Source organism: Sminthopsis crassicaudata, chromosome 4 (genome assembly GCF_048593235.1).
Source record: "Sminthopsis crassicaudata isolate SCR6 chromosome 4, ASM4859323v1, whole genome shotgun sequence".
NCBI lineage: Eukaryota > Metazoa > Chordata > Mammalia > Dasyuromorphia > Dasyuridae > Sminthopsis > Sminthopsis crassicaudata.
Window position 1 is genome coordinate 103144369 of NC_133620.1, and position 25035 is coordinate 103169403.

At 47.1% G+C, this 25035-nt stretch overlaps 1 protein-coding gene across 5 annotated transcripts in view; it reads left to right on the forward strand.

Annotated features, from left to right (window-relative positions):
• SRGAP2 (SLIT-ROBO Rho GTPase activating protein 2) overlaps positions 1–25035 on the forward strand; it is a 252665-nt gene that overhangs the window by 146050 nt on the left and 81580 nt on the right. For all 5 annotated transcript variants that reach the window (XM_074308983.1, XM_074308987.1, XM_074308985.1 and 2 more), the window contains exon 5: positions 22607–22669. In XM_074308983.1, coding sequence (XP_074165084.1) covers positions 22607–22669 — 63 coding nt within the window. The remainder of the gene's footprint in view (positions 1–22606; positions 22670–25035) is intronic.

Genomic DNA, 25035 nt, shown 5'->3' on the forward strand with positions numbered 1-25035 from the left:
AATGCCCTTAGGAGACTCAGTGATTCCTTGAGAGCCCTTGGGAGACTTTTTGCCCTATTCTGGGTACCTGTTTCTTTCACTGTGGAAATGTTGAGAAAAATCTGGGATATAGAGGAAATACATGGTACTGTATGTGGGGAGTGCTTTGAATTCCTCAGAGCGAAAGTCTCTGTTGGGGCAAGATGAAATCTGTTTAATGCTTTTACCTCTGAAGATGTAGCTTTATCTTCTTGGCTGGAGTCATACTTGTAGCCTCTGATGAGGTCTTGTCTGCAGCATCTGATCAGATGGGGTGGACATCTCCGCCTTCTCTGGGAACAGGGAGCCCAAACCTCTGACTTTAATAACATCTTCTCAGAAGCGGGGAGAATCTAAGCCTTCTACAAATCGGCCCCATTTCCTCTCTGTGTTGCCTCTTCCTGTGACCTTGTTTTCCTTTTGATGCTTTGGGAGAGGTGGAGAATAGCAAACAAGTTTTCATTCTATTCTTCTTTCTAACCTCTTGATTTTGGCACACTTAGGCCAGGGGAAAATGTGTGGCCCATTTCTCTTCCCTCATTCAAAGCCTCTCTGAGAAAAATGAGCATTAAAACCAGTGCCCAGATTGCTGGGGCAATTCTATTCAACAGTGTAGGGATCACTGTAAGTATTCTCTAGCATTGTTTTAGACAGAGATGAGTTGAGTACAAAGTACATTTAAAATAGTACCTTCCCTCAATCTATTTATAGTCTAACCACAGGAAGAGAACATATTCTCATGAAACCATTAATAACTGGATTGATAGTAATCAATCATTAAGTATTTATTAAGAGCCTACTATGTACCAGGCATTGTACTAGGTGCAAATACAAAGAATGAAACAATCCCTACTAACCAGAAGCTTATATTCTAATAAGGGAGATAAGCAGTACATATAAAAACATGCAGTTAATAAATACAAATATGTAGAAATAAGAGTAGGCAAAAATTAGCACAAGCAGCAAATATTGATACATGTTTTGTTGCATCTCAACTTCAGCAACTACATTGAGGCAACTGTAAACTAAAAAATCAAAAATCATGCTTTAATTCTCCCTTCACTTTGGTGTTGGCTTGTAGCTTTTTCAAGTTGAAGAATTTGTCATCAGTGCAGTAGCTGACTTGGATGCCATGTTTGTCCTCATTGAAGGCATTTGACAATATGGCTGAAAACATCGTGCTAAAAAGCATGGGAGCAAGCACACAGCTTTCCCTCGATGACTGGGAAAGCTCAGAGCATTGTCCATTGCCTGGAACCTGGGTGAGCAGGCTGTTATGAAATTTTTTTTTTCCCCTGAGGCTGCTTACAGGGTCACAGAGCTAGGAAGTGTTAAGTGTCTGAGACCAGATTTGAACTCGGGTCCTCCTGATTTCAGGGCTGTGCTCTATCCACTACGTTACCTAGCTGCCCCCATTATGAAATTGATGTACTATATTCTCTGGGCAACCAAATTTCGACATAGTTTTCCATAAGCCCTCATGACTGATAGTAGCAAAGACCTTGGTCAGGTCTACAAATGTACAGACTTCTGCTTCTGGCATTTTTCCTGGAGTTTTTAGGTCAGTAATTTGGGAGTTAGGACAATGGCATTTAAAGGGCAATAAGAACAGGTGGTATGAAAGAAAAGTAAATAATCCTTGTTTTTGAGTAAGTAACTAAAAGAGTAGAACATTCTAGGAGTGTTCTAAAAAGGGGTGCTGTGGGAAGGCTTCGTGGGAGATGTAGGATTAGGCCATTATCTCTTAGTCCTGTAGTTTCTAAGGTTGCCAAAAATCCAATCTTAAGCCCATCCATATCTTAACTGATTAAAATCTCTTTGAAATGGAAAATTCTCTGATGCCAGTCTTCATTGGCTCCTATTTGACTACAGAATAAAAATTTAACCTCTTTAGCCTGGAATTCAAGCAAGACCTTTTATGATCTGGCTCCAGTCTCATTTCACTTTGTTCCCCTGTTCCAGCCAAATTAGGCCATTCTCCGTTTCCAGATTTTATCCTTCCTGTCTTCATTCCCTTGCCATACAGCCATTGTTTCTGGGAAGGGCGTATCAACTGACTGCCCTATGGAGAAATCTGCTATTCACTTGACCCTCCCTTCCCTGGCTACCACTTCCATGTTGTCTGATAATTAAATTTCTTCGAGGAGGTTTTTGCTGGGATGGTGGTTAGGGGATGAAGTTGGAAATTTAAGCTGAGATTAGATTGTGTAAGGCCTTGAACTCTGAGGAGTTTGGATTGGAGGTAGAATTGACCATTTTTTAGCAAGAAAGTGCCATATTGAAAAGTCAGTGTTTCAGAAGATTTAGTGGACATTATTCACTAATGTTTCAAAGATAAATAGATGGTTGAGTGGCTAGTTGAGAAATAATAACAGTAATCCTTGTGGGCCAGTTCCGCTTGGATGGTGATAGAAGAAAGGGAAAGGGGAAATGTGATGCAGTGAAAAATGTCTGACATTTGTGTCATCAGATCCAAATTTGAATTCTCATTTGGTGATGTCCAAACTTTTAACCTCTCTAGGCTCCAGTTTCCTCTCCTACAAAATGAGTTAGACTAAAAGATCTATAAGGTCTTAAAAATTAGACCTCAGTTTACCATCCATAAAAGGAGAATTTTCACCATCTGTTGTGAAACTAAAAATGAGATGATGAGTTCAGAAACCTTTGGAGACGATTTTTCACTTTTGCAAGGAACATGAAAAGATTGTTGATCAGATAAATAAAAGAAACAACTTTACATTCATACATTTATTTTTATAATACTTCATGCCCAGTTTAAAAAATGAAAGAAAGAGGTTCCCTTTTGGAACTATATAGAGTTATTCATGTTAATTTTCATTTTACTTTCCATTTGGTGGATATAAAATATTGCTTTCTTTTCTTCATTCCCACCTCCACCTCTAAAGACAAACAGTGTTACTCCCTATGTCTTCCAACTCTACACCTTCCCAACAGAAGATGGGAGGAAGTCTTGCATGCCGCATGCTAAGTGATCTGTCTGCATTGGAGCTGTTGTACTGAAGCCTCAGTGGAATTTTGTTCTGCCCTTCCAGTCCCCTTCACAGAATAGTATATGGAGGAGAGGGATAGAAATTAATTGTACCTCCTGGCATTATCAAAGTTATCAGTGCATATCACCTCCTGGGTCAGGGAAATTTAAAAAGGTATAATCAGAGCAGATGATTCCTGACACACTGATGGGCTTCCTACCCCGGTCAGATGTAATGAGATGATCAGTGCAGTGGCCTCTGGCTGAATACTGCATAGCTTGAGGCTACACGGAGCCTGCCCTTCATCCTTCTACCAGCCTGGGTGGAGAGCAGGGCTCCTGCTCCCTCTGGGTTGTTCTGTGCAACGCAGCTCGTACCTTTGGAGCGAAAAGCAGGGCTCCTGGGTCCAGACTACAACAAATCTTTGTTCCTGGAGGATGCAGCAGGCAGGATTCCTTCACACCATGAAGCCTGAGGAGGAATAACTCATCCAGCTTGAACCTCGATGAAGCAGAGAATTACAAGACTCTCTCGGGACGAGATTCGACGCAGGACTTGTTTTCCAAACGTCGATGCTACTCCCAGGGTTGAATGCAGAAGGAGCACAGTCGTTTTATGTCACATATGCTCAAAAGAAAGAAGTTTAGAAGAAGGGGAGATTTGGGATGGGGGGGGGGGCTAGAATTTCTATGGCGCTTTAAAGTTTGCACGGCACTTTACATATGTCATCTCATTTGGTCTTCACAACCACTCTAAGTTTGGTATTGCTCTTCCCCACTTTGCAGATAAGGAAACTAAGGCAACTGAAGTTAAATGACTTGCCCCAAACTACACAGTTGATGGAGGGTGGGGAGTCCAGGGTAGCGCTGAACTGATGAGCCTGAGTCACTGGAAAAGTATCTAAAGCCAGAGCTGGACTCTTTTGCAGCTCGACTGGTACTCTATCCACTCTTGGATCTATTTTGGAAATGTTGAATTCGAGATGTTTATGGCACACATCATTCAAACTGTCCAGTAGAGAGTTAACGATTCAGGACTGGATTGATGTTCAGGACAGTGGATGATTCAACAGAGAGGGCTGGAGAGATATATGGATAAATAAATAAGTGTGTGTGTGTGTGTGTGTGTGTGTGTGTGTGTGTGTGTGTGTGTGTGTGTTGTGCAGATATATGTAAATATGAATATATATAAATATATGCAGATTTACATATATGCATGTAATTCTATGCATGTATATACATATAAATGCAATTGTGTACCTACACATATACCTTTTAATATATGTGAACATGCAAAATGAGTGGACACAGGCCTGATCTTGGAGTCAGCAAGTCCTGAATCCCAGCATGTGGAAGCTGTGGGACCCTGGACAGCTAACCTTCCAGTGTAGCATGCAGTTTCCTGAGGCCCTACACTGCAGAGGCGCTGGCCTGCCTTGGTCGAGTTTCCTCCCTGGGAATCGTGGATCCTGTACCTGTCATTGCCTGAAGAATGAATGCCGGGGAACGGGAGAAAGGCTGTGCAGCCCTGGACCCTGGGAGGGCTGGGAAAGCTCTCATGTGGAAGGTGGTGCGAAATGTGAATGGGGCTGGCAGAGGACATTCAGCTACTTCCGACTGAAGCTAGCTCCTTTCTTTTCTGGATCCTCTTCGACTTTTTTCGGCTTGGAGCCAGTTGCTCCAAAAGCCTTGGGATCCCAGCAGTTCTTTCCTGGCTGGTGGCAATGTGCTGGAAAGGCCGCCTTTCCCAAAGCAGCTGGGAGGGCCGGGCCTGGATTCGGCTTTGGAGGCCAGTCTGTTCTTGAGTGAAACAGTGGAAGTTTTCAGCACCTGCAGAATCTTGGAAGGAAAAGAATGAGTCTGGAAGAGGGGGGAGCAGACCTGATGCCGGGCAGTGGTCTTCCTCCTCCGCAACACCAGGCTTCTGGGGACCATGTCATGCAGTGCAAAACAGGGAGCTTCAGCTCAGGTCCTCTTCTGTTTTTGTTCGGGGTCGGTGTATTTGTCTAGGAAAACATTTATCAACTTCGGGGGATGCACAGGGTTAATAAGTGGGCAGCCGATATCTGGCAAGTGCAGGGCCCTCTTTGGTGGCAAGGGCTCAAATGAAAGTTTGCGCACTCTTGCCCGGACACCCCGACCCCTTCCTCACACTTGCCTTGCCGATCATCCCGGACAAAGCTGGCCGCTGAATTCCTAATGCCTCCGGAATGCGGAACCACCAAGGGAGCCCATCTCAGAGCTGGGAGAATGTCTTGATTAAATTAGCGTCAAGGGGGCAGAAATGCCCATGGACACAAAAGGGGCTTTGAGGAGCCCGGCGGGCTCTCAGAGGGTGAATGTTCTGCTTAAGTGTGGCCATGACCTACAGCACTCCACATGCCAGAGACACAGTCTGATTGTCCCCATCACCGCCTGCGCTGGGGAGGGGGCTGGGCTGCCGAGTATTGATCCGAGCCTGGTGTTTAGCCAGCTGCAGGGGGAGAGCTGCTGCTGCTCTCGCTCTCCCGTCACTTTAGCAGGTGGCCTTAGCATTGTTGGGCAGCAACGTGGTTCTCCCTGTCCGGGTGTGCAGCCCTCGCTCCTCCTCTGGGTCCCACAGCACTCCTAAAAGCCCCCATTGTCTCTGTGCCCGTTCCCTGGGGGACTTCCCAAGAAGAAGGCTGACTCTGGGGGGAAGGATGTCAGGGCAGTGCCCCCAAGGGCCTCAGTCAAGGACTGGATGGATTAGTGGAGGCCAAGGCAAGTAGCCCAGGTCCCTGATTAATCCCTCAGCCTGGGTCGCTGCTGACTACTTGGGGTCAGGTGTCTCGGGACAGACCGTGGCCATTTGGCACTTTGAACTGCCCCGCTTTCTCATGGGCTTCCTTCATTTAAGGAGAGAGGTCCGCTGAGACATCGTGTTTCTCATCTGGCTGCACTCACTGTTGTGGGACTTCTCCCACTGAGTTCTGCAGTGTGGTCCCCCTTGGGCACCTTCCCTCCTTCCTTTCTCCCCTGCACTTTTTAGCTTTAGTGCATTGTGTTCCCCAGTTTGATCTGAAGTTCCTCGATGACAGGGACAGTCTTTCTTTGTTCATATTTGTGTCTCCAGTGCTTAGCACATAGTAGGTAGCTAATAAATGCTTTTTAACAATGACAAATACTCTAGCACTTTACATTTCCAATTTTATCTATAGTTTTCTTTGAAACAGAATGAAAGCAGCTCTTTCAGCAAGATGTAATTGAAGATTTAAGTGTTCGTACATCAAAGAGATTCTTCTGTACTCTTATTTCACCTTTTTAATGTCCAAGTCTGTGATCTTTTTTTCATCTCAATCTTATTAGCATATTTTTTACTGGGATCCTTCTTTATGTGGGGTCTTGTGCTGGTGTCACTGTGGCAGATATTCCGTTATGATCTCAATTAATCAAGTATTTAGTAAGCACCTACTATGTGTCAGGTATTGTGCTAAGTGCTAAGGATATAAGTATGAAGAGTGAAACAATTTCTTTTTTAAAAGTTTTATGTTTTAAATTTATATTTTATTTTCAAAGCTTAGACAAGTACAAATAAAACTGCAACATAAAGTTAACAAACACATCTGTGTGCATATGTTTACACACATCCATTAGTTGGGTGCAGGGTTGTCTGGGAGGCAAGGCTAGCAGTGGAGGAATTGGCAAAGCTTTCATGCAGAAGGTGGTGGCTGAATAGGGTGGGGAACCCTCGGAAGTGGAGATAGGAGGAGAGGCATCGAGTTCAAAGAGAGGGAGGGGAGAGGGACTCTGGTGAGGTCAGTGGGCTGGATGGAAAGTGTGGGAAAGGGCTTGGCGTCCGGTGCTGCTGGGAAGATAGCTTGAGGTCAGATTGTGTGGGGCTTTGAGAACCAAGGAGGCCATAGGAAGTCAGTGGAGCTGGTGGGGGAGAGCAGTCACCTGGTCAGGTCTTCTCTTATGGAAAATGCCCTTTGGCAGCATGGGCCAGATAGAATGGCGTGAGGAGAGTGCCAAGGTGGAGACCCCTGAGGAAGCAGTAATCTGGGCCAGGGGTGATGGGGCTGCAACTGAAGGGCAGCCGTGTGAGCGGAAAGCAATCAGGAGAGAGAGATTGTGAACTTAGAAATGGCAGGATTGGGCAGTGATTGGCGTTGAGGGTGAGGGAGAGGGGGAGTCCAGGGTGATGCTGAACCAATGAACCCGAGTCCCTGGAAAAACAGTGCTGCCTCTGGCAGAAATAGGGCAGGTTTCGCCCCTGGCGATGCTGGTCACAACTCGTCCGGACCTGGTGTCCTGTGTGGCCCCGGTGCGAGGGGCGTCCCTCACATCCTCTTCCTCTTGCTTTTGCTTGATTGTCAGTTCCTCACTTTTGCTGTCGTACATTTCTCCCATGGTGGGCCTTTAAAACCTTCCTTCACAACGTTGTTCACAGCCCGCATCCTGCTCATGCTCCCATGTACCTTCTGGGGCCCTTGAGCGCTCCCGAATTTCAGCTTTTCAGAGCCTGTCGTGTTCTGTGACTTTCAGCTACGTGACATCCCTGGGAGAATGAATACTTGTTAAGAGACGGAGTTTGGGGGACAGAACTACTCTCCAGGAACTTAAAATCAGGTTCACAAGAGTAGATGCATAAATGTGTGGGGACAAAAGGAAAAGGGGGATAGACGTTTGCGATACCTCCTGCGTGGCCGGACACTGTGCCCAGTGCTTCTCCCAGACTGCCCGATTTCATCCCCGCGCCAGTCCTGGAAGGTGGCTGCTGCCCGCCTTCATTTTGCAGTGGAGGAAACGGAAGCTAGCCGGTTAGTGACTTGCCCAGGGCCCATAGCCCAATAGTGTTACTACCACCACTAGCAGCTGCTTATAAATTATTACAGTATCAGGCAATGTACAGCAGTGTTATTTCATGGAAAGAGAATCCGAGTTGGATACAGAGAACCTCAGTTACCATCATCTGAGCGTGTGGGGCTGGAGCCGAGTCCGACGAAGTCAGCAAGCATTTATGAAGCGCTCCTTAGATGCTTGAGACTGTGCTAAATGCTGGGGCCTTGAAGGCTGAGTAGAATTTCAACAGATAGAAAAGGGTCAGAGGAAGATGATAATGTTGCAAAAGTAGAGAGTATAAATAGATATAAATTGTGTGTGCGTGTGTGTGATAAATAAAGTCTATTTGAGCAGCAGCATGTCTTCAGTTTTCCCCAGCTCCTCGTTCTAGAGTAGAGGTAAGGAAGGGGTATTAGATTATGGAGGGTCTTGAACACTAAGCTAAAGAGTTTGGAGCTTCTTTGGAAGGTAAGAAGGATTCGTCAGCATTTCTTTAATTAAAATTATTCAATTGGCTCCCTGGCTAAAAGGAGCAGGGAAATTGATTCACAGTCTGGAGATGGTGTCTGGGACAGATGGAGGGAGAAGGAGATGGGAAGCCACAAGACCATTGGAGCAGCTGCTGGTGGAGTCTAGATTGGGGAAGGGCAGACTCCAGTTTGGATTGGGGGGAGGAATGGGAAAGTTTGAGAAATGCTCAGAAAAAAAGTAATCAGGACTAAATGAGGAAGAAGGAGCACAATAGCCCTCCTTTCCATTGTGCTGGCTAGTCCTCGGTGCTCACTGCCTGCTGCTGGACACCTTTTCTCTGGAAATGGGACTTGGGTCAGCTAGGACTGTTCCCGCAGACATTTTGGGGCCAGGTATGAATTACAGCTTCACTGTCACTGGTCTTTTCCGATGAAAACCCAAGGGGAGGAAAGGCCAGGCCCTTCCTCGCCTCCTCCCTCCCCCCAGCTCCCTGCCCTCTGAACTCATTCCCGCCACTCTCCCAGCACTTTTGGGTCACCACCAGGCATGGGTCAGTCAGCCCGATGATAGTCCTGCCCGACCCTTTGCCGTCCCATTTGAGCTTCTCTTGGCAAAAAAAAAAGAAGCAGCGCCTTGCTGTTTCCTTCTCCAGCTCATTTTACAGATGAGGAAACTGAGGCAAACGGTAAAGTGACTTGCTCTGAGGCCAGGCCCAGGACTCTATGCACTGGGCCACCTAGCTCAGTTCTCACTACCTGGAGCCTCAAAATCAGGGTCCTTAGCCTAAGGCCCACGGGGGCCCATGAGCGTACCCTGGGAAAAGTTACACTGCCATTTTCACTAAGCCCTTGATGAAATTAAGCATTTCCTTCCCTTGTTTTAAAAGCATATCTAAGAGGTGTCTCAGCTTCAGCAGACCACCAGAGGGGTCGCGGCACAAAAAACTTGGGGAGCACTCCTCCGGAAGGCTCATGGGAAAAGGAGGGCAGGTGCCCCTGGTCTCTCCCCCAGGAACCCCCGACCCTGCATCCTGTGGCCAACCTCAGCCCCTCCTCCACTGACAGGATCGCTTGGAGACCAGCATTTTTAGACTTTACAAAGAACAGGGGACTTCGCCTCCCCAAGCAGCTCTAGGCTCCGGGTCAGCGCCTGGCCCCTTCTCTGGACTCGGCGGCACCGCTAGCTCCCTGCGCTTGTTCTTTTTGCTTGACTAGCCTCTCCCTGCCCGCTCCTCCAAGGCTCCTCCGGACCGTGTGAACTCCTAGTAAGGGCTTTCCTTCCTTCACTCCCTTGTTCCTCCTGTCTGGTACTGCCTTCTTACAGAGCCCTCCCTGGCCCCCCACAGCCAGCCAGAAGGAGCTGAGCTCCCAGAGGATTCCAGACACTCCCTGGCTGTGGGACCCCAGGCTAGTCACCCCCGGCCTTCTCCTCATCCGCCTAATGGGGGTGACAATAGCACCCGTCTCTTTAAGTTGTCCCAAGGATGAAAGGAAGTCATAAAGTGCTTTGTTTAAAGCACTGGACAAATGTTAGTGCTAAATACTGGGTATTTCTGCCCTGCTTAACTGGTTTTGTGTTCTTGTGTCCTTGTGTATGTACCTGTCTCTGTCTGTCTGTCTGTCTCTCTCTCTGTCTGTATCTCTGTCTTTGTCTCTCTGTCTCTGTTTTTCTGCCTCCCCTCCCACAAGGATATGCATTTCATTTTTGGTCATTGTGCCCCCGGCACTCAGCCCAGCACTTTTACACATGGGAGGAGCTTGATGTTTGTGTCTGACAGAAGTGATTTGGGAGGACCCTAACACGCTTCTCCCGGTCTGCACTGAAGCACTGTAGCTGTCCTGGGGAGCTCTGTTTGGGGGCCCTCGGGTGACGGCCCCCTGAGGACTTGGGGTTATGTCACAGATGCCCGTCTCGGAGCCGCGTGGAGCCAGTGCCTGGGGATGCCCTCCCTCTCCTGCCCCGTCAGCTCCTCGGTGGTTTGTGGTTTCAGAAAAGCCCCACAGAATGTAAGGGGGAGCTATGGTTACAGGCCCAGGTTCGTCTTTACCTCTGAAGGGCCTTTGTAGGAACAGAAATCCCAGCTCACCCTGTCTGGGAGCCGAGAGGGGCTGGGACAACAACCTGGCCGGGCTGGTCCCTGTTCATTAAGCAGCTCTGGTTCCTCTGGCTCTGCACTGTCTACCAGGCAGCCCCCAGCCACAGCCAGGGTGGGCCTGGGCAAGCCTCTTCCCTGGTCCTCAGTTTCCCCATCTGTAGTTGAGGAGGCCCCTTTAGCTCCCATGCTGTGATTCTCCTCCCCCAGCAGCTGAGGTAGCAAGGCTTCCGTAGATGAGGTGACTGGGCTGTGACCACCTGGGACAGATCCTCAGACCCCAAGTCTGTTATTGTCCCAGGGATCCTACGCAGTCCATGTGCTCAAGGAACGTACATTGAAGACTCAGGGAGCTCGAGGAATGGTTAGGACAGGCAGGTAATCCATGCTGCTGTTCTCCCTTTGTGAGAGAAACTTGATCCCAGTTCTCCAAAGACTCAGCCGGATTTGGTCCCCAGGGAGACGGCATCATCAGTTGGTAGTCCCTTCTGTGTGACTTTCTGCTTCTCTTGCAGTGAGGGCAGGGGTCTGAAACCCCCCACTTTTAGCCCATCCAGAGCTCTCCCCTGCCCCCTCTCCCCCCCTCAGGAGGATTCTCCCCCAGCAGCTCCAAAGGCACCAGGACATCCGAGGCCCCTCCTGTGACAGCTGCGGTGCTCCTGGTTCCTCTGAAGCATTTAATCAGCAGTTTCCCAGGCCTTTCCTGGGCTGGCACTCTGCTTCCTTCCAGTCCATCTTCCTCTTCTCAGAGAAGCTCCCTTACCTGCCGGCCTCCTCCAGCCCTAGCTCTGGGAGCCATAGGCCATCTCCCCGGGTCCTCAGCTGCCCCCTTGGGTTTCTAAAAGACTTCTCTTTCTCATTGGTCCCTGTGTGCTCATCAGCTTCTGTCTGGTTAGCCCTTTAGCCACTGGGACCAGGACACAGCTGGCCCTCTGGCTAGTGGAAAGCACACAGGGCAGAGGGTCTGGCTGCCCTTCCTGCTGCGAGGCTCTACACTGGTGCAGGCTCAGGCTGATCCTCCCCCGCCTTGGACCACCTGACTTCTAAGTTCTCTTCCAGCTCCAGATCCTGAGCTCTCCAAGGTCACTGAGCCCCTGCAACGGCCTCAGGAGCCAGAAACATGGATCCCAGCAGAGTTCTGGGCACTGGAGGTGACACCGGCTGCTGGCTCCTGCCTTCCCTGGAAGGGCCTCACTGTGGCCTGCCGGGCACCATCCCCAAGAGGGAGAAATAGAGACTGCCTGAGGCTAAGAGCAAGAGACCATGGGCCAGAATATGCGGGAAGGAAGCGGCCCCCTCTGCTCCCTCTTCCTGTCCCCCCCGCCCCTGCAGTGGTGGTGGCGGTGGGCACGCAGAGCTTCTGGCTCCGAGTTGGAGAAGGCAGGCCCGCAGGTGCCCCACGTAACAACTGTCAGGCCAGAGAGGAGCTCACCCCTGGGGGAATGGGCTCCTGTCATGCTTGGCCACCTTCTGGAGCACAGGCAAATCCCTTTTTGAAATGATTCATAGAGAGAGACAAATGAGCTTGAGGAAAAGGGCCCCCTTTCCAAGACACTGCAGCCCACTGACAAGCAGTCGTGGTCGTTTCTGACCTAGATGGACGCAGCTCCTGCAGGAGGCTCCTTGTTAGAGCACTCTCCCTGCCCACACCCCCTTGTGCACACTCACCTGTGCCCAGGATGAGGGAAGTACAGGGGTGAAGGCCCCAGACTTGGAGTCAGAAAGCTCCAATCTGGCCTCAGACATTTACTGCTGGGGCACCCTGTTTGCCTCAGTCTCCTCCTCTGAGGAATGAGTTGGAGAAAGAAAAGGTCGCCCACCTCAGGCTCTGGCGTGCAGCTGAACAGCAGCAACGCGCAGGTTTGCTTCCCCAGCAGAATGAGGGCATGCTCCCTGGGAGCCGGGCATGTGCTCCGTTTCGTTCTTGTATCCCAAGTGCCCAGCCCCAAGTGTGCCCACAGGAAGTGCTTCACAAATGTTGATTGGATTGAATTATATAGTGGAGAACTTTCAGCTGCATTTAGGTTCTCACCCAGTAGTTCCCAGTTGCTCACTACTATCTAATCTGTCTGAATGATGAGAAAATAACTCTCCATAATAGAAGGAGCAGGATACACACATCCTGAAAATCCTGGATTCAGATCCTGCCTCTGACCCTTGCTAGACTTGTCCGCTTAAGGCCTCTGGGCCGCAGATTGCTTAGGCAGTGGGCTGGACAGTCTGGGGGTCCTTTCCATCTCCAAGTCTCTGGCTCTGTGACAGCCTCCCGGTGTTGTTTCTGGGTAAATTGTAGAGCACGTTATCAATCCTCAAGTTCTGTAGTTTCTATAGAAATCTCAGCTGTTGTTACCATTATTTCACCTTTCCTCTTCCCCGTGCGCTTTCACTTTTCTCTAACCTGCTTCCCAGAGCAATTATTAAATTTTCTGTTTTACTGAGGGAGCCCTGATTCTCTTGAACCCTGGCAAAAATTGATTGTTTAACAAGAGGCAAAACTAAGTCAGTCAGTAAACATTTCTTAAGCACCTCCTAAGTGGGGGATACAAAGAAAGGTAAAACATCTCCCGCCAACTGCCTCCCAGTCTAGGAGCAGCAGCATGCAGACAGGCTTTGCCTGGGAGGGAGATGAGGCAAGGCTGCTTGCCTGAGCTAGCATTTGCTGGAAACCCAGAAGGGGGCTGAGGAGGGTGCGCCACTCAGGCCCGGGCCACAGCCAGTGGCCATGCTGCCTGCCTTGTGCAGGGCGGCTCAGGGGCCAGACAGAGAGGGGCACCCACGTCAGAGCAAATCCCTCTCCTAGTGCCCGTCATCACTCCGGAGGCCCACGGAGAAGGGGGCGGGCCAGCAGGGACCCACGCTTCCTCTGAGGGTGAGCCATCCAGCAGGAGAAGGAGCCCCAGGGATTCTGAAGTTGGAAAGGGTCAGTGAAAGGCTGCTCCATGGCAGGAAGCACGGCTCCAGCCTGGTCCTCTCCTTACCTCTCCAACCTTGGCAAAAATGTCTCCTCCTGCTTCTCTTCCCTATATGCTGTAAAACGGTGCGGCGGGCCTGGTGTGTGCTGGGGCCTGATGACTCTGGGACCCCCGCGGGTCACAGCCCTCTCCACTTCAGTTTCCCTAAAGGGGACACCACCCACCTCCCAGGGCTGTTTATAAAGGACTTAGCACATGTGGCCAGCTCTTGGGGAACCTGACTGAGGGAGCTCACACATTCCCTCAGTGGAACAGGTGTGGGGCGGAAAGGCAGAGGGGAGCCTCCCTTCCCCGCTTGATGAGACAGCCGGTGTGAGCTGGAGCCAAGCACTCAGCAAAGCAGCTTGACCAGGCGGCTTGTGAGACTCATACTGAGCTATGATCCAGTGAATTCAAGTTGCAATTTCTTTCATTATAGAGACAGGTCATATCTCTATATGCAGGATTTTTAAAAGTCAGTGCTATTCACAATGTACTGATTTTAAAAGACTCCTGTATAGTTCAGAGTACTAAATTTTAAAAACATTCAGACTTCTGGGAGACCTCATTTGGGATATATATAGATATGTGTGCATGTCTGTGTCTTTAGATATACATGCATGTTTTTGCATGGTTATATAAACGTGTACTGCATTTATAGATATACATGTGTGTGCTTTTTATATGCATGTATGGGAGTTTATTTTCTACACACATGCATGTTTATATATAGACATGCCATGTGTGTTTACATAAAGATGTGTATGTATATGCACATAACACACATGCATTTAGTGGGTGCACATGTATACACGTGTTATTTCTACATTCACACGTGTGTGTGTGCACTTCACACACAGATATATATGTCATGCTTTCTCCAATCAGTGTATCCTAAAGACAATCTAAGCAGAAACTGGATGTGCTTCTTAAGCTAATATGCCAGATGAGTCATTTCTCCATCCCACCTTTCCCCCTATTCCAGCTCTTCTGTCACTGGGCCACACGCAGACGGATGGCTAATCAATCACTATTGATTGAGTCTGAGTGCCCGAAATGGGGAGAAACGGGAGCGGGTCAGAGTCCAGAAGGACATGGTCGTCATGGATCAGCTAACGCTGGCCCTGCACATGAAATGTCTGCTAGACCTTTCCTTCCTGCTGGAAGACTGGAGTGAATCACCAGCCTGCGAAGTCTTGACTATTTTGAAACAGTGGCCTTAAATCAATCCTTGTATTTCTGGTGTCACTTTGCTTACAAGAGGGCCCTTGTCACTTCTTATGAAACTCTTAAAGGTCTTTTCAGTTTTAAAGTGGAAAACCGTGGTTGTACGGCTGGGCTCAGAACCTTTTCTAAAAGCCCAGCCTCGGTAGAGATGTGTGCCCTTGAAAACTGGATTCTGTTTTGGGAAAATGCTGACACAGCCTAAGGGGGCAGGCCCTAAACGGCTTTACTATTTCTACCTGCTGACAGACTCGCCTTGGGACAGGACTGAAATTAGTTCTCACTACAGGCTGAAGAAAAGGAGTCTCCTTTCTTCTTTCATATAAACAGCATACCACAGGAACTACCTGTGTCACAGTGAAGGGAGTTATAGAATGGTAAAGAAAGTGCACAAGGCACTGTACTATGTAAATGTGAATTACTATTATTAATTTCTGGACTGCAAATGATAATGGATTTCAAATGTTACTGGGAAACAAAGCCTAGATTTGGAAAAGGGAGCAGGGTGGTCCCAGAGTCAGGTACGCTAAAGGACTCCTTTCATGTGTGGGGCTACTCCAGCTCTCAAAACCCGTGATTGGGTGATCCTGAGGTCTCTCTATAATTCAGCCAACTCTCTGAATTCCTTGTATTTTGAAATATGGCAGCAGTAGGAAGGTTAAGGAATAAATGTCCAGTGTGGCTTAAAGACCTCCCAGGAGAAATCCCCACCTCTCAAGCTCATTCTAGTCCTGGGCAGCTCTCATGGCTCCAGAATATTTCTTGATATTAAGCCCAAATTTGGCCCTTTTTCCCTTCTCTATATCTTTCATAGGTTGTCCCTTTAGGGTCAAACATAACAAATCTTATGCCCCTTCTCCCCATCCCGTGCCAGCCATTTAAATACCATAACAAAGCTGCCATCCTGAGTGAAATGAGCAGAACTAGGGGATCATTATACACTTCAACAATGATACTGTAGGAGGATGTATTCTGATGGAAGTGGATATCTTCAACATAGAGAAGAGCTAATCCAGTTCCAATTGATCAATGATGGACAGAATCAGCTACATCCAGAAAAGGAACACTGGGAAATGAGTGTAAACTATGTGCAATTTTGTTTTTCTTCCCAGGTTATTTTTACTTTTTGAATCCAATTCTTCCTGTGCAACAAAAAAATTCGGTTCTGCACATATATATTGTAGCTAGGATATACTATAACATATTTAACATGTATGGGACTGCCTGCCATCTAGGGGAGGGGGTGGAGGGAAGGAGGGGAAAAACTCGGAACAGAAGTGAGTGCAAGGGATAATGTTGTAAAAAAATTACCTATGCATATGTACTGTCAAAAATGTTATAATTATAAAATTAATAAAACAAAAACAAAAACAAAAAACAAAGCTGCCATCTTCCAGAGGCTGAAGCAGCAAAGCTTTATTAACAACGTACTACAAAGAATTCCTAGTGTAAAAGAAAAGTGGTGGAGGCAGATTGAATTTACAATTTTATATACCTAAGTATAGTATAGTACAAACTAGAATATAATAGAAGCCAGAACCATGAAAGTTAAATTCAGAGAAGAGAAAAATATTTTATTTAGGGATGAGTGGGAAGCAGTCATCAGGGAAGGTTTCATGGAGAAGAGGGAATCTTAGTTGGACCTTTAGGCAGAGGGACTTCAGCCAACAGAGATGGTCATTTGGTGCCCTGTTTGTTGAAAAAGCAATAAAGTTGGCAATGGGCAGAAATTCTAAGCGTGTTGGGAGTGGTCTTTTATCGGAAATGTCAGGTATGTGTTCGTAGGGATTGGAAAGAGAGAAGACTGGGCCAGACTAAATAGAGCCTTGAATGATAGTCATAAATTGGTAATGTGACTGTCTTGAAGATTTTTGAGCAGAGGAGAGGTATGGAAAGATTATATGGGCAGTACTAGATTAGAGAAGGGATAGAAGATAATCCGAAGATAGTCAGAAAAATCAGAGCAAAATTTCTTAAACTGTGGCTCATGATCCCATATGCGATTGCATAACTAAATGTGAGGATTGAGAAAAATTTGCCAATAGTAAAAAATATCATAATTCCTTATGTAAAAATTCTTTATGAAAAAAAATTTCAAGCAAATCCATCTCATTATTGTGCATATTTGTTTCATTTTTAATAATTAATGATGAAATTATAGGTATGTGAAAGAATTATTTTAAAATAAATTTCTTTACAGTTTATTATCAGAAAATGCTTCATTTGTATACCTTTTTTATATACCTATATATCCAGAGTCATGTCAAAATTTCTCGAGTGAAAAAGGATCTCAAGTGGAAAATGTTTAACAATTGCAACAATAGAGTTTGGGGGTTCTTAAGCTTTTTTGTATCTCGGACTCTGCAAAAATCTGGGACTCTTTCTCAGAATTATGCTTTTAAATGAGTGAAATGAAATACCTGGGATTAGAGAGGAAACCAATTATACTGAAATATGATTATCAAAAATATTAGCCTGGGTTTCATGAGCTTTTTTTTTTTTTGTTTGTTTGTTTTTTTTAAGAATCCTAGATCCATATATGATGATCAATTCTGATGGACATGGCTCTTTTTTTTTAATATATAGATTTTTTAAAATTGTTATAGATTTTTATTGACAGAACATATGCCTGGGTAATTTTTCAACACTGACCCTTGCAAACACTTCTGTTCCAACTTTTTCCCTCTCTACTCCCTCCCCTAGATGGCAGGCAGTCTCATATATGTTAAATATGTTAAAATATATCTTAAAAACAATATATGTTTTCATATTTATACAGTTCTCTTGTTGCATAAGAAAAATCGGATTCAGAAAGATAAAAACAATCTGGGAATAAAAACAAAAATACAAGCAAACAGCAACAGAAAGAGTGGAAATGCTATGTTGTGGTCCACACTCATTTCCCAGTGTTCTTTCGCTGGGTATAGCTGGTTCTGTTCATCACTGATCAATTGGAATTGAATTGGATCCTCTCATTGCTGAAGAGGGCCACTTCCATCAGAATTGATCCTCATACGATATTGTTGTTGAAGTATATAATGATCTCCTGGTCCTGCTCATTTCACTCAGCTTCAGTTGATGTAAGTCTCTCCAAGCCTCTTTGTATTCATCCTGCTGGTCGTTTCTTACAGAACAATAATATTCCATAACATCCATGTATCATAACTTATTCAGCCATTCTCCAATTGATGGGCATCCATTCAATTTCCAGTTTCTTGCCACTACAAAAGGGCTGCCACAAACATTTTTGCACATGTGGGTCCCTTTCCCTCTTTTATAATCTCTTCGGGATATAAGCCCAGTAGAAACACTGCTGGAACAAAGGGTATGCACAGTTTGGTAGCCCTTTGGGCATAGTTCCAAACTGCTTTCCAGAATGGCTGGATCATTCACAGTTCCACTAACGTGTAGTGGTATCTCAGGGTGGACATGGCTCTTTTCAACAATGAGGTGATTCAGGCCAGTTGCAGTGGTCTTGTGATGGATAGCCATCTGCACCCAGAGAGAAACTGTGGGGTTTGAGTATGGATTACAACATAGCATTTTCACTCTTTTTGTTGTTGTTTGATTGCTCTTTGTTTTCTTTCTCATTTTTTTCCTTTTTGATCTGATTTTTCTTTTGCAATATGATAATTGTGGAAATATGTATAGAAGAATTGCATATGCTTAATATATATTGGATTACTTGCCATCTAGGGGCAGGGATGGGGAGAAGGGAGGAATAAAAAAAAAATTGGAATACAAGGTTTTGAAGGGTGAATGAATGTTGAAAACTATCTATGTACATGTTTTGAAAATAAAAAGCTCTAATAGAAAAAACAAATAGAAATAAGGATCTTGAATCTAAGTGAAAAGAAGTGAGAGCCTGAGCCACAGAGTAGTAGAATTTGAGAGAACAGAGGACAAAAGTGAGACGTTACAGAGATAAAACCAGCAGGACTTGGCAGCTAGTTCCGCTTGAGGAAAGTCCGAGCTGATTCGAAGGCTATATATAAGGGCCTTGGTGAATTGAGAGAAAAATGTCACTTGCTCTTGACCCCGTGCCCCAATACAAGGAAAGTTGGGAAGGGATAAGAGGTGGGAGGGAAGTTGGCGAGCACAGTTTTAAATGGTTGAGTCCGAGACGTGTTGGGGCAGTCCAGCTGGCGATGAGCGGCGGACTGTTGGAAATACTGGATGGAGGGCTTTGAGGGGGACCTGGGCCCCCTCCCGTCCCCATAATGGTGCAAGATGAGCAGGAGCCTCCCTGCCAGGCAGCCACACCTCAGCAGTGAGCGGACTGGCCAGAACTGCCCCAGCAGGCATGAGCTTCAGAATAAAAGGCTCTAGTGCGTCCCCAGCATTTCACTTCCTATCCCTCAGAATCAGCATTGTTAAATATTCCACATCTTCAGCTCTAAATTTAGGCTTTTTTTTCCAGGCTAAGGTTACTATGAAAACATTCAAAAAAGAGTTTTGCCCAAAGTAATTTTTCCCCTCCTTCTCTTTGGTTTCCTGCAATGTTTAGATGACTCATTCTCTTTCAAGAAGCTTTAAAAAGAAAAGAGATGCATGTTGTGTGATAGCACACAAAGACAGTTCTGTTTATTCTCTTCCTTTTCTTCCCTGCCCAACATCTTGTTTTTTTTTGTTTTTTTTTTTGTTTTGTTTTTTTTTAATGGGGAAGGAAGAGGACTTTGCAGTATCCATTGTGTTAACATACAAGGCTTCAGCAGTTTTTTTTGGGAGGGGGGAAGGCCAATAAATGCCCCTCTTGTCTTTGGGTGGGGTCCCCTTCCACTTTATCAAACCCTAACCGGGCCGACACAGAAGCCTGACTGCAGCCCGGGAAGTAGGGGGGCCACTGGGCCTCCCCAGATGCACAAGTGCAAGGTTTTTGACCTAGCAAACTTCAGGGCCCTCCCTTTGGCCTCTGAGAGGGGAGAGACTTTGGCTGCTCCTCACTACTGCAGGCTTGCCTCTCCTGTGGGCTAGAGTTACCAGGGCATCCCTCAGCCCGCCTGTAATGTCCTCCATGGGACACTTAGGAAGGGTCTTTGGCAGCCTGTTCACAGGGATATCATCGGGAAGCTCCTTCCCCCAAGTAGCCTGGACACAAGGGAAACATCTACCTACTGCGATTTTGTTGGTTCCACTTTTTCCCCTTTTTTCTTTCCCTATATTGTGGTACTTACTGATGTAAGCTAAAGGCTTGAATAACAGGACAGAGGGAACCGGAGCCTTTCTTGTAACCTCTGATGTAAGAAAGGGAGATGGCGAGAGGCGGCTGGGAGCTTGGCAGGGGCAGCTGCCCCTGAGGCTGGAGAGCGGTGGGGTGGGAAGCCCCATATCCTGCCCCTGCCCCTAACTCTGTGGCTGCAGAGGGATGAGTCATTTGGACTTGCTTCCCTCCCCAGGCCAGGGGTGATGGACACAGAGAGTCGCTGTCTGGGTAGGGCCTTCCCTCATTTGCCCTTGCCACAGCCCCGAGCCGGGTGCTGTTCTCACCCCTGCTCACAAAGGGAGAAACTGAGGATGGAGAGGCTAAGGTTTGGCCCAGGATCCCAGAACACACATTGAAAGCCAGGGCTTTCTGACTCCTCCAGCCCCGAGATCTGCCAGTGATCGGGGTGGGCTTGTTCTAGTGACCGAGGCTCTCAGGAGAATGGTAGAAACAATAGGAAGGTCAGCTTGGAAAGACCTTCCCGAGGCCTTCCTTCTTGACAAGCAAAGGAAACTTGTTTGCTGCCTCCCACTGCAGCGCTGAGAAGTAAATCAGTTGATAAAGCAACATTGACTAGTGAATCCTGGCAGCAGATCATAGAGAGCCATTGAGTTTTAGAGCTGGAAGAGCTCTTTGTCCAGCCTCCTCGCAGATGGAAAAAGTGAGCGGCTAAGAGACTCAGAGCCAAGAAAGTTGGGGTCATGACTTGCCGTGTTCCTGGCTCACAGGGCAGCTCCCTCTGCCAGGAGCATCCTCTGTCTGGGAGCTACGCTGTGCCGAGATGGGGAGCGGCTCTGTTAGCAGCCGGGGCTGTGTGTGTGTGTGTGTGTGTGTGTGTGTGTGTGTGTGTGTGTGTGTGTGTGTGTGTGTGTAAGAGAACAAGAAGCTGGCAGAACAGATGAATTGAGGACTTTTCCCTTCGCTGGGCCTATTAATAGAGTGCCAACCTGTCTCATCTCCTGCTCCCCTGGACTTGGCAGTAAACACTCCTCAGTACTCAAAGTGTGGCTTTTACTTCCTCCTTTTCCCCTTTCCTCTGTTGTGCTCTTTCCCTTCCCTTCCTCTTCCCCCTGTCCCTCTCCCTCTCCCTCCTTTCTTCTCTCCTTCTCTTCTCCCCACCCCCACCTCTTTATCTCATGTTCTTCTTGTATAAACACCCATATCAGAGAAAAGCTCTCATACATAATCAGGGTTTCCCTGGGATGTTGGAAAAATTAAAGGAGAGATGAGATATGTAAATGGAAAATCTTCTAGTAATACGGTACTAGGGCTCGACCTGATTTCCATGGTCTGCTGCCATCCTGGATCTGAAAGCTTGAGGAAAGGAGAATTTAATATGGGATGCAAGGATTCCTAGTTGGCTCCTCTCTGGCCTTAATGTCTCTTCCTTTCCTCCTTTCTTTGAAAAACACCAGCAGTGGAAACTGGCATGTGTTACTAATGGCTTCTAAGGTCTTTTTCCTTTTTTTAAAAAGGAGATCACACGATAGTACAAACCTCTGCAGAAATTCGGCAGATAGCTGGATGTGATCTGCAATTCAAGAAAGCTTGAGTTTGGACATGGTCATTAATAAGGGTGAAAAGTCTGATCAATACAAAATAGTTTCATTAATCTGTGTCATCTAGGGATCCCGCCATTTCTGTGGTGAATAGATCGTGTGTGACCATCGCAAGCCATTGGGGCTCCCTGGGCTTCCATCTTTCCTCTTCTGAACCATGAAAGGCTTGAACCACACGGTCTAGGTCCCTCCCAGTTCTAAATCATTTGTACTGTCCCTTGGATTCAATTATAGTATGTGTTGGGGAAGGAGGGTGGGGTGGGGTGGGGAGAAATGCCTGAAAGCCTTCCAGCTGGAAGAAGGGGGCTATCCGTGAGCCACAGAGAAGAACACAAGATATTTCAAGTCAGGCGACTGGATGGCACAGTGCAGACAGTGTTAAATATGGAATCAGGAAGACCCAAATTCAAATCCTGCTGTGGACATTGAGCAAGTCAGTCTATAAAATGATGATAAAAATATCGCCCATTTCCCAGGATTGTTGTGAGAGTTAAGTAAGATCACATAGGTAAAGTGCCGTGTAAACGCTAGCCATTATTATTATCACTATTATTGTGTGACAAGGCAGCAGAAAGAACCGTGCGAGGACATCGTGTGGCAATAACCACAGCTTGTGTTCTGCCCTCGGTCATGAGCAATGTTTGGAAACTCCCAGACGCACCCAGCCTAACGTGAGCCCAAATGCCAGTCGTTATTGAGATCTCACTGAGGGCAGTCTCCTACTGAGAGCTGAGCTGAACAAAGCAGAGACCCTGCCCCATTTCCCAAGGAGTTTTCCCAGCTGGTTTTAGGGTCGTGGCAGCTCCTTGAGAATAGGGATTGTCTGCTGCATACCATCTGCAGTGTTACCTGACGCTTAGTAAATGTCACTAGATCAGTTGGTGGAAGTCCTCACATGTTTATGTGCTTCTTGAATCCATCCCTCTCCTGCTCCTCTCCCTGGGCCTCCTCAGTGTAAGGCAGGGAGAGATGGGCCCATCTACGGGAGTTCCTGGGGAGGATGTGGCTCTCAGCCTGGCTCCCCAGGGACCGGCTGAAAAATCAGAGGCCGCAACCATTTCCCTCTAACTCTTATCACCTCTGCTCTGCTGTGGAGAAGGGCACATTTCTTTTATTAAAACTCCCTGAGTAATCTGACCATAATTGGGCCTGATCGGAGCGGTTATCCGATTTGCTGGGTTAAATAATGGGCCCTAATTGAGTCTGTGTTATTTGTAGAGCCTGCATTGCCCTTCTCTTTGTTGCCATCCCCCTCCTCCCACTTCCCAGTTAACCTGAGTTTTTCTTTCCTTGCAGAGCAAAGAAGTCGGCCAGCAGCTCCAGGACGATTTGATGAAGGTCTTGAACGAGCTGTATTCGGTAAATCGGGCGGGTTTCTTGGCCCTTTGTCAGTGCGCTGCTGCAGTCACCTCCCAGCATCAGAACTGGTGTGGCCTCGGGGGTCGGGGTTGAGGACATATCCTCCATTGGGCAATATCATGCCCTGTCTCCCTTTCTGGGGTCTCGTTTCCAGGCTCATTTGAGCCAAGGATCACCTTATCATCCATCTCCTTTTCCCATAGTCAGTAGGAGTGGGAGACAGGAGAGGTTCAGGGGCCTCCAGGCCCCAGGGAAAACAAACGCATCCCCACCATGATGGACCCTGTTCTCAGCAAACTGGATTTCCCGGGCTTGACAAGATGCCCTGCCCCGTTATCCTATTCTCAGGGCTGCAGGCTTAGTGAGGAGACCGATTGCCAGCCATTCTGTTCTGAAGGGCCGGCTCCCTCAGCTGTGTGACGCCTGTTGCTGATACATGGTCCGGCTTGCCTGGGAGGTCATGTGTGTGGGTGTTTGTCTCTCCTCCAAAACTGTTTCATGAATTATTATTTTAACATTATTGTTTAATTATTCTCTCTGTCTCTCTCTGTGTGTGTCTCTGTCTTTGTCTCTGCCTGTCTCTGTCTGTCTCTCTGTCTCTCTCTCCGTTTTTGTCTCTGTCTCTGTCTCTCTGTGTCTCTCTCTGTCTCTGTCTCTCTCTCTCTCTCTCTCTCTCTCTCTCTCTCTCTCTCTCACACACACACACACACACACACACACACACACACACACATCCCAAGGAGATCACTGCTTTTTTGCAGGCAACATCTTAATTGCAGGGCGGGTTTCTAGATCCTGAGCCTTTCCAAAGGTCCCTTCTTCAGACAGACTCTGCCCATGCTTGGAGTCAGTCCTTCAGGTTGCCCCATCCTGATTTGGGAGGGGATTGATTTTCCAGATTTACTTGTTTATTTGTTATGCCTTTTCTGTCCTCTGTGGAAAATGCAAGGGAAACATGAATAGCTGCATTTGGGCTCGGAATGCCTTGCTTGGTCACGGGCATTTAATAAGTCTTTGTTGAACCGAATGTGTCGAATCAGGATTCTCTTTTCCTCATCTAACAACATAGGTGTGGGCTCTTAGGCTGTTGTGATGGACGAACTGCTCAGCCAGGAAAAATGGTAATGGAGTCAGCAGATGTAGCCCCATTGCCATTCCTTGGGCTTTGGATTCTTTCCCTAGTTAATGCTGTATGGACTCAGCTGCCTGCAGGCCCAGCAGATAGAGACAGTCTCCTTGGATTATAGGTTTAGGTGCTGAAATTAAGGCTAAGTGTTTTGTTTTTTTGCTTCTTCTTTTCTTCTTCTTCTTTTTTTTTTTTTAAATAGAAGCATGTTGATGTGAACCATTTTCAGACTGGATGAATTTCCTGGACCTTTTGTCTGTTTAGCTTTTTACTTCTGCCTTTATTTTTAGAGTATCTTCTAGGCACTAAGAAGAGCTATTACTCCATCCTCCTGGCAAAGTACTTGCCAAGATAGAAAACAGTACATTTGCTCAGCAGCTGAGCCCTTTAAAAAAATCATTTAAAATATCTTTGTTTAGCAACCCTGGGAATCTCCCGACTTGCCACTCACTCTAGGCAGGAGTCCTTGGATAGCGGTAGAAAAAGCCTTTGGTTTTCATTTCAGGATGCTAAGTCAGGGCAGGTAGGACAGGCAGTCGAGGGAAAAGGTCATCCAAATTCTGTTGACCTTGCTCCCCATGTCCAGGCTTCTAATGGGAGATGATGAAGAGACCTGTTGAAGTTGGGATTTTCTTTTGGCAGGAGGCGTAGGGGGGAGCGGGGTGGGGAGAGAAGGGCGTAAGTGGAACTTGAACCGCAGTGAGGAGAAGCCTGGGTTTTGCCACTTTGGTTTAGGGAGAAACTTTCTGGCTTCTTGCTCCCCCCCCCCCTCTTCCCTCCAGCCTTAGCCAGCTGTTTTGTTGTTGGCTGCTGGGAAGACCAGATGTTTTTGTGCAAATTATGGCGGCCAGCCACTCATCCTAAAAATGAGAGTGGATTGGGTGTAGTGCTCTCCTGAACCAGATCCAGATTGTTCGGGTCTGCTTGAGCCAAAAGCAGAGATTTTCCTAGGAGCTGACTGAGGATCCTACGGCCTTTCCTGAGAGACTGAGTTATCGGATGGGTCACAGGAACCGGAAGACCTGCGCTCTAGCCTGGTCATTACCTGCTGGGTGGGTTGAGCGTCTCCAGGACAATACCTGCAGCCTAGCCAGCACTTTGTCCAGTGGTACAGTCAGCCTTCCTTGAGGATCCAATGGCATCGCTCTTTAGAAGTTTTGTAGAAAAGAGGCTTATTTTCTCCTGGGGATAGAAATGGATTTGGGACTGGCCCATCCCAGCCATATGAGATAATAATTGT